Raw genomic sequence first — 9986 nt, forward strand, 5'->3', positions numbered from 1 at the left:
TCAAATAGTGGAATCCTAACTGAACACAGTTCCACTCTTCATCATTTAAAAAATATCGGATGATACAAATACCTGCCGCTTTTGTAATTCTGAACTTAAAAGTTCTGCAATTGCGGGGCTCTTGCTCTATTTAGGCATAACTTCTTCGGAACTTTTGTTCTTACTCCATATCGAGTATGGAACCCAAATCGTAAATGATCATTGATTTTATTAACCATGTAGAATTGAGGCACAGGATTACAACTATCTAGCTCAATTTCATTTTCATCAATGGGTATGAACAGTCCGTAAACTCAGTACAGCAATCGAAGTCTACCCCAAAAGGCGATCATTAAGATTATCACAGTGGCCTTTTAACCTAATGCTCTTTTGGGATAAAAAAATGACCTCGCTGCTTAATCTTCACCGGGTCTCGCGTGCTGTAACGCCAGCTCTCACCTACTCAGAGTTAATGACAGTGAATCGACACCGTTAACTTACGTGCCTGTTGCCTTTCATGTCAAAAGAGAAGGACATTCGAATGGCACGTTATATTTGCGAAGAAAGTGCTTTGGCTTTAATGTTATTTGTAATCAATGACCCTTTTAAAGGCCACTCTTCTTCTCTTTTAAACATTCACTTAAACAATCGCACTCACAGAATCTTATAAACATACATATGCCAGAAATGCAGTTTACATTAGTCTTTGATCTAATGATCTGATAAAGTCCTACGTCACTCTTTCGTACAACCCTTAGGGCTGTATACCTTGTAGTTTTTATGGTGCATTAAGACCCCTTCCCTCTTTAGAAGGGGAATTATGATCCCTCCCCTCTTTAGGAGGGGGGCTCCCATACAAATGAAATACAAATTCCCTCACAACTCTAGAACTAATCAAGCAAATAGAACCAAATTTGGCATGTGGAGGTTTTTGGAGGCAAGAATTTTATCTATGGTGAATTAGGACCCCTCCCCACTTTAGAAGGAGGAGTTCCTATACAAATGAAATACAAATTTTCTCATAACTCGAGAACTAATCAATCAATTGGAACCAAATTTGGCATGAGAAGGTTCTTGGAGGCACGAACTTTTTCTATGATGAATTAGGACCCCTTCCCTTTTTAGTAGGGGGGGGGGGTTCCATACAAATGAAATACAAATCTCCTCATAACTCTAGAACTAATCAAGCAAATGGGACCAAATTTGGTATATGGGTGCTTTGGTGTCAATTTTTTTTTCTATAGTGAATTGAGACCTATCGGCTGGACAGTCAATTGGCAAAGCAAAACGACACTTTATTTTTTCTATGCCCGACGTTTCGATGTATTTGACATCTTTTTCAAGGGGTTCTACAACATGAAAACATGATTAACATTTAACTTTTACATAAAACAATGAACATCATACAGAACCACGTATCGTCTTTTGTCTGGTGGCTTCTGTTGAAGGCTTAAACTAGTCACATCTACTTGCAATACTAGCATTAACCGAGCTTAAAAATGTAATTTTGTTATTAAAAAACTTATTTTAATATCGATTTTTCATTAAATGCCGAACAACTGTAAAACTCACTGTATCTGAACGAAATTTTGGCGGATCGTTTAAACATACACCCTGGCTGAATCGGCACACTGCTTGGCTATGGCTACTGTGTAGATTGGATATTGTACGTGAAAGGCTATTGTATGCTGTTGTTGCTGCTTGTTGTTCTGTGTGTGCGTGTTGAGTGAGATGGTTGTTTTGATTTGGTAGTTTTGATCGTGTGTAGAATAGCAGCGTATGTGGAACTGAGACAGTCAACATCTGATCGCTTATTGACTGTATGGTCGGTGTTTGTTATGTGACAAACTTCCAAAATCGGCAGTGCTGTTTGGCGACGATGTTGATCCACTACTCTGGTATCATCTAGTGCAAAACGGTGTCGGGTGTCTATGCAGTGCGCAAGTAAAGCAGTTTTTTCCCTCAGGTTACTTAGTTCGTGGGTGATAGTTGGATTACTTCGGCTTGTTGCATCGATGAGCGCTTCCATCTGCTTGATGTTCGATCGATGGTAACCATCGATCGAACATCAAGCAGATGGAAGCGCTCATCGATGCAACAAGCCGAAGTAATCCAACTATCACCCACGAACTAAGTAACCTGAGGGAAAAAACTGCTTTACTTGCGCACTGCATAGACACCCGACACCGTTTTGCACTAGATGATACCAGAGTAGTGGATCAACATCGTCGCCAAACAGCACTGCCGATTTTGGAAGTTTGTCACATAACAAACACCGACCATACAGTCAATAAGCGATCAGATGTTGACTGTCTCAGTTCCACATACGCTGCTATTCTACACACGATCAAAACTACCAAATCAAAACAACCATCTCACTCAACACGCACACACAGAACAACAAGCAGCAACAACAGCATACAATAGCCTTTCACGTACAATATCCAATCTACACAGTAGCCATAGCCAAGCAGTGTGCCGATTCAGCCAGGGTGTATGTTTAAACGATCCGCCAAAATTTCGTTCAGATACAGTGAGTTTTACAGTTGTTCGGCATTTAATGAAAAATCGATATTAAAATAAGTTTTTTAATAACAAAATTACATTTTTAAGCTCGGTTAATGCTAGTATTGCAAGTAGATGTGACTAGTTTAAGCCTTCAACAGAAGCCACCAGACAAAAGACGATACGTGGTTCTGTATGATGTTCATTGTTTTATGTAAAAGTTAAATGTTAATCATGTTTTCATGTTGTAGAACCCCTTGAAAAAGATGTCAAATACATCGAAACGTCGGGCATAGAAAAAATAAAGTGTCGTTTTGCTTTGCCAATTGACTGTCCAGCCGATAAAAACCAAATTCGTGAATCTTCAACAGTCGATAGCTCCAAGTTTATAATTGTAAAATGGCGAATGATACTAGCACTAACTTCTACAACAACATTGACAACGAATTCGGGACTCAAACAAAAAGGTTATTTAAATTATTTGCTAGTCAGAATCGTAAACTGGCAAATATGATCAGCCGCAAAAAGTTTCTTATAAGATGCAGACGTCGTGGTTTATTTCCTAGTCACATCGTAAACAGCTTTAAATGTGTGTTTCCGTTACTAGCACAGAACAGTCCATTCACCAAGTCTCTGCACAGATGCACGAACCGATTTAAAAAATCGCTGCTAAACATTGAAATCAAACAAACATATTACACCATCAACAACTTGCAACGCGAACTCGCAACATTGAAGGAGCAAGTAAACGAATCCGTACCTTCAGAAGTATCTCAAGTTTACCATTCGAAACAAAACGCTTTCTACGACGCACACCTACGGAAGACAGATGATACAACCAAGAAGAAATTCTCCCGCTTGCTTGCAGATGCCGCCAGCCGGAGCCGATACACAATCCCAACGTGTAACGTGAAAGCTATACATAATGCGACTTCTGTAGTCGTTCCACCAGAAACTGAAGTTTTGTTAAGCCTTGGACCAAAATTTGCGTTACCATACAACAGCATAAATGAAATTCCGTTTTACCACATCATCGCCGATGTCGAAAATATTTTGAACTCATCTTCCGATCGTACAATCCGTGATCGCAACCGTTGTAACGCTGTGAATATCATGCAAAATTTCATAAGCAGCTTCACTACGAGTACACACGATCCACTATCGACCTTTCTTAAACATGCTTACAAAGTTACGTCTCGTTTTACTAAAGAACACTCCGATATAATTATCGTTGAGTCTGATAAAGGTAAACAGACAGTGGTAATGTACGAAAAAGATTATGACGAAAAAATGTCGGACCTAATATCGGATACACACACATATAAACCTGTAAGGCAAAACCCAACTGCTGGTTACCAGCAACAAAACAACAGCATCGTTAGCAGATTGGAAAACCTAAAGCTCATTGATAAAAAAACAGCTAAACAATTACGTACACAGTCGGCCGCATGCCCGAGGATATATGGTCTTCCGAAAGTCCATAAAGCTAACCTTCCACTTCGACCTGTCGTTCCAAATATTGGTGGACCGTCATATATGTTATCAAAATACATTGGCCGAATACTAAGAGAATCGATCCACAGTGAATACAACATTACTGATTCCTTCACTTTCTGCAGCTACATTAACACGGTATGTTTACCAGAAAACCATATTTTGGTTTCGTTCGATGTAGTATCACTATTCACTTGCATTCCACGCGAGCTGGTAATACGTACAATCTTTCAACGGTGGGAAAGTATCAAAGTGAATACCAACATAAACCTAGACTTGTTTCTCGAAATAGTTACGTTTTGTCTAGAATGTAGCTACTTTTCGTATAAAGGAAAATATGTCAAGCAGATATTCGGAACTGCAATGGGAAATCCGATCTCACCCACTGTTGCTGATCTAGTTATGGAAACGCTCTTAGAAAACGTGATCAAAGAGATACGTTGCGAAATACCTGTTGTAAAAAAGTACGTGGATGATCTTTTCCTGGTTGTACCAGCAGACAAGGTAGAAGAGATTCTTGACACATTCAACCGATATAACAGCAACCTACAATTCACCTGTGAGAAAGAACAGAATAGGAGACTTCCTTTTCTCGACATGGTTGTAATTCGTCAACCAGACCAATCAATTAAGACTGAATGGTACTGCAAGCCCATGGCATCGGGTCGTTTCATTGACTACTTTTCGACGCATCCATTACATATGAAGACTAACATGGTAAACAACTTCATCCGTCGAGTGCGAGAATTTAGTACAAACCTGACCAAAGAAGCTACAAACGAGATAATTAAACAACAGCTAAAAATCAACCACTATCCCACAACATTCATTCATCGTTGCCTCAACAGCACTGCATCGCGAGCCGTTGTTGTTCCAGCACAGTCACCCGAACCAATCATCTACAAACCGTTGATCTACGTGGAAAAACTGACCAGCCGTTTAAAAAAGACGTTTCGGACTGATTTTCCTAACATCAGTTTAGCAACAAGAAACGAATTCACAATAAAAAAACTGTTTACAAACACAAAAGACAATATTCCAACAGAAATGAAAACGAATGTTATCTATCGCATTCCGTGCAGGGATTGTCAGGCCAGCTATGTCGGATTAACTTCAAATCAGCTAAAAAAACGCATCAGCAACCATCGATCGAACATCAAGCAGATGGAAGCGCTCATCGATGCAACAAGCCGAAGTAATCCAACTATCACCCACGAACTAAGTAACCTGAGGGAAAAAACTGCTTTACTTGCGCACTGCATAGACACCCGACACCGTTTTGCACTAGATGATACCAGAGTAGTGGATCAACATCGTCGCCAAACAGCACTGCCGATTTTGGAAGTTTGTCACATAACAAACACCGACCATACAGTCAATAAGCGATCAGATGTTGACTGTCTCAGTTCCACATACGCTGCTATTCTACACACGATCAAAACTACCAAATCAAAACAACCATCTCACTCAACACGCACACACAGAACAACAAGCAGCAACAACAGCATACAATAGCCTTTCACGTACAATATCCAATCTACACAGTAGCCATAGCCAAGCAGTGTGCCGATTCAGCCAGGGTGTATGTTTAAACGATCCGCCAAAATTTCGTTCAGATACAGTGAGTTTTACAGTTGTTCGGCATTTAATGAAAAATCGATATTAAAATAAGTTTTTTAATAACAAAATTACATTTTTAAGCTCGGTTAATGCTAGTATTGCAAGTAGATGTGACTAGTTTAAGCCTTCAACAGAAGCCACCAGACAAAAGACGATACGTGGTTCTGTATGATGTTCATTGTTTTATGTAAAAGTTAAATGTTAATCATGTTTTCATGTTGTAGAACCCCTTGAAAAAGATGTCAAATACATCGAAACGTCGGGCATAGAAAAAATAAAGTGTCGTTTTGCTTTGCCAATTGACTGTCCAGCCGATAAAAACCAAATTCGTGAATCTTCAACAGTCGATAGCTCCAAGTTTATATTTGAATTGAGACCCCTTCCATCTTTAGGAGGAGAATTATGACCCCTCCCCAATAAGAGGGGGGTTCCCATACAAATGAAATACAAACTTCCTCATAACTAGAGAACTAATCAAGCAAATGGAACCAAATTTGGCATGTGGGGGATTTTGCAGGTAGGATTTTTTATGATGGTTTGAGACTGAGACCCCTCACCCCTGTGGTAGGGGAATAAGGACTCTCATAAAAACAAAACAGAAATTTTTGCGTAACTCAAAAACTAATCGAACTCGAGAAATTTTAGACTCTTCCATAAAAACATAACAGACAATAACAAAACCACCAAAAACTATCTCCAGCCCCCCACAGAAATCACCTCTGTCTAGGTTTATTTGTTTTCCTAGATCTACTGAACTCTTTTACTTTCCTTCAGTTGGGTCCGAACGAGTGTCAACGAGTAACGAGATGATCACCCCGAGGATCGAAATGGTACTTTCCACGAAAAAGTTTTCCGTGAAATGGTACATTCTGCGTAAGGTTTTCGCGAAATGGTATTCGGCGAAATGTTATACAATCACGGCGAATATTTAAATGCTATCCGCTTTATTTTATCTGGCTAAGGAACGAGGGGATTGTTTTCTACTTTATTGTGAGGAAAAAATGAAAATTGGTAAATTAAACTACCCATGCTTTCATCGTGATGTAACTGCCAAAATGGGTAATCTAACGTTGAGCTCCTCAGACAGTTTCACGATTTATGTACAACACATTTTAATCGAACTCCGAACAAAATGGCGGACATTCAAACATAAATGTCAGTTTTTAAGTGGAAAAATTGACTTTGAACTTATCTAAAAAATACAAAAATTTCAATATCGAAAAAAGGATGAGTCAAAGACAAGAAAATATTAGTTTAGTTTAGTTTAGTTTAGTTTATCTTTATTATTCGCGACTTAAGACAAGTCTTATAATGTCACATTGTGTTGAATGGTAGAATAAGCGTCACGTAATTTTACAAAAAATATAAATATTCGTTAAGAATTTACTAATTTAAGTGCTCATTTAAAACTATTGGTTGAAGTGCTCGATACATTTTCTCCTGAATGCGGTAAAGGATGTTTCTAGAGTTAAATCGTTAGGTAGACAATTCCAGAAAGACACACCTCGTACAAAAAAAGTGTTGCCAGATTTAGAAGTATTATAGCGACGTAAAACAAATTTTCGGCATCTGGAACTCCTAAAAGGTTGAAGCTTGTTAAATAAATAGCCCGGTTCTCTAGTGTTGATTAGCTTGTGCAAAAACAGACAACATCTCATTCGCGCATAGTTTTCAAAAGGGCAACCGATTAGTTGTTTATGTAGGTGAGACACGCTTGAGAATCGACTGAGGCCGAAAATGAAACGCGCGCACATATTCAAACCCACTTTTAGCTTTGATAAAATAGGCGCGGATGCTTCAAGCAGTAGAAAATCGCATGCTACAAAGTGTGGAAGAATTAAACTTTTGAATAGGTTCAATTTGATTGCAGGACTGCAATTTATGGCAGTTTTGTGAAGTGATCGTAAAGAGGCATGTATCCTGCCACATTGCTTCAGTAAGTATTTGTCCCATTCCAAGTTATTCTGGACAGTAAAACCTAGACTGCTAGCACTGTCTACAAAATTAATGTGCACATTATTTAGTTCTAGTGTTGGCATTAAATTGTTAGAAAGTGTGTTTCTTGTGATGAATACAGCGTTGGTTTTAGTAGTATTTAGTGACAGGCTATTTGCAGTACACCACTCATTTACATTAGCGAGATCAAAATTCACTTTGGCGGCAATATCGTGGGAAGACATGGATTCACAACTGAAGTACAATTGTACATCATCCGCAAAAATGTGTATTTTGCAGAACTTTAGTATATCTGGGAGGTCATTGATATACATGGTAAATAAAATGGGTCCTAATATGGATCCTTGTGGCACACCAGATGTTATATGGATATTATTTGAAAATGAGCCATCGCTAAAAACCTTTTGACATCTTTCAGTGAGATATGAATGAATAAGCCCCGTAGCGTGGTTTGAAAAATTGAAATTGGTTTGAAGCTTCGTGCAGAGTATGTTGTGGGACATCGTATCGAAGGCTTTGGAAAAGTCAAGGAATATTAACACAACTGGTCTGCCGCAATCTACAGTAACAGCAATATCATCTACAACCTTCAGCATAATAGTTTTGGTACTATGTTTGGTACGATAACCCGATTGGAATTGCGACAGCAGATTATGGTGGCGAATGTGGTCGCAGATTTGAACCTTTAGTATTTTCTCAAAAACTTTGGATAGTGCACACAAAATGCTTATTGGTCGGAGATTTTGCAAGGAGTTAGAATTGGATTTCTTTTTTATGGGGATTACTTTCGAATTTTTCCACCCACTTGGAAAATTTCCTGTGTTAATAATGCAATTGAAAATGTGCGTTATTGGTTTAGTCACTAAAGGACAAATGGCTTTCAAGAATTTACAGGGCAACTCGTCGAGACCAATAGCATTGGATTTCATGTCATGCATCGCACGCAACACATCAACTTCACTGATAGGTCGAAAATTGAACAAGTTCTGGGAAGTTTCGGTTGGGCAGTATAAATCAGATGAAGGGGAAAAATAGCTACCAAAGCAATCATTGATTTCATCAGCGGAAAAAGGAATGGAAGTGCACACTTTGTAGTCCTTAATGCCTACATTCTTTAGTCTTTTCCATAATTCTTTTGATGTTAAATTCGTGTGAAGGTATGAATCGAGATATTGTTCTTTAGCTTTACGCTTTAGAGCAGTTACTTTATTTCGGAGCCTTTTGAAGAGATCATGGTCGCTATCGTCTCTAGAAAATTTCCATTGTCGATATGCTAGATCCCGATCAACTATTGCTTTTCGAATCGTGTTATTGTACCAGAGATTAGAGTTATGTTTTGTCGAGTGTAGCCGTATGGGCACAAAGGAATCATGAAGTGCTCTCATGTTGTAGGTGAAAAAATCTAGTAAATCATCCGTATTACTTGTGGAGCACCAAATCGATGGAAAAATGTTGGTTCACAACCTATACTTTGTAAGGAGTAAGCTGATAAGAAATCATTAAAATGCTTCGTCTTCGCAGCGCAAGGGTCAAGCAAATTAGTATTGAAATCACCTAGAATGTATATATTATCGTAAGTAGTACCAAACTGAGACAACAAATCATCTAAGATGGACGAACAGTCGGATTCCGGAGGATTGTATACAGCAATCAACAACATTTTGGAATAGCTGAATGACACTTCGATTGCAATAAATTCAGTGTTAGTTGCTTGATTTTGACGATTTGATTTAGCAATAACACTGAAATGGATTCCATTTTTGACGTAAATTATTATTCCACCTCCCAATTTGCCAACTCGGTCATGTCTTGCAATATCATAACCTTTGATAATTATGGAACTATCACAGGTTTTATCATTCAACCACGTCTCACTAACGCAAACAATATCAATTTTCGAAATCGCAACAATCTCCTTGAGTTCTTCAAGCTTGCAAAAATTACGCGCACAAATGCTCTGGCTATTAATACAGCATAACGACAACTTTCCAGGAATAAGCGCCGATTTCATAACCGTGCCTGGTATACACCATTTCGCAGAAGTGTGATTACTATCACGATTAGCCATAGGATTGATGAGCACACAAGCAGGAGAAAAAAAGTTTTGAGCACTTATCTAAAACAACCTTCATTACTACAGAATAATCAAAATTCATTTACAGGTTTCAAAACAAAAACATATGAAATGTGACGCAATTTTGGTTTCGTCTTCGATATTAACTAATAAAAAACATTCAGCAGCATCCTGCCCTCCAGTCGATCATTATTCATAACATTTATCATCACGGGCAGCAACAGCAACAGCAGCAAATTTATCCAGCCAGCAGACAGCAAACAGCAGCACTCGAACAAACTTTCAGGATTGGAATCACGGGACTCTAAGGAGGGGAGGGGAGGGAGAGAGGTAGCGATTATGGAAGGGTTATTGATTC

At 38.6% G+C, this 9986-nt stretch overlaps 1 protein-coding gene across 1 annotated transcript; it reads left to right on the plus strand.

Moving 5' to 3' along the window:
* The first annotated feature begins 4341 nt into the window (after window positions 1-4341).
* LOC128735346 (uncharacterized) lies at window positions 4342-5493 on the plus strand. The gene has a single exon (XM_053829836.1). It carries the CDS (start codon window positions 4342-4344, stop codon window positions 5491-5493), a length of 1152 nt encoding a protein of 383 aa, XP_053685811.1.
* Window positions 5494-9986: the final 4493 nt, after the last annotated feature.

Source organism: Sabethes cyaneus, chromosome 2 (genome assembly GCF_943734655.1).
Source record: "Sabethes cyaneus chromosome 2, idSabCyanKW18_F2, whole genome shotgun sequence".
Lineage (NCBI taxonomy): Eukaryota > Metazoa > Arthropoda > Insecta > Diptera > Culicidae > Sabethes > Sabethes cyaneus.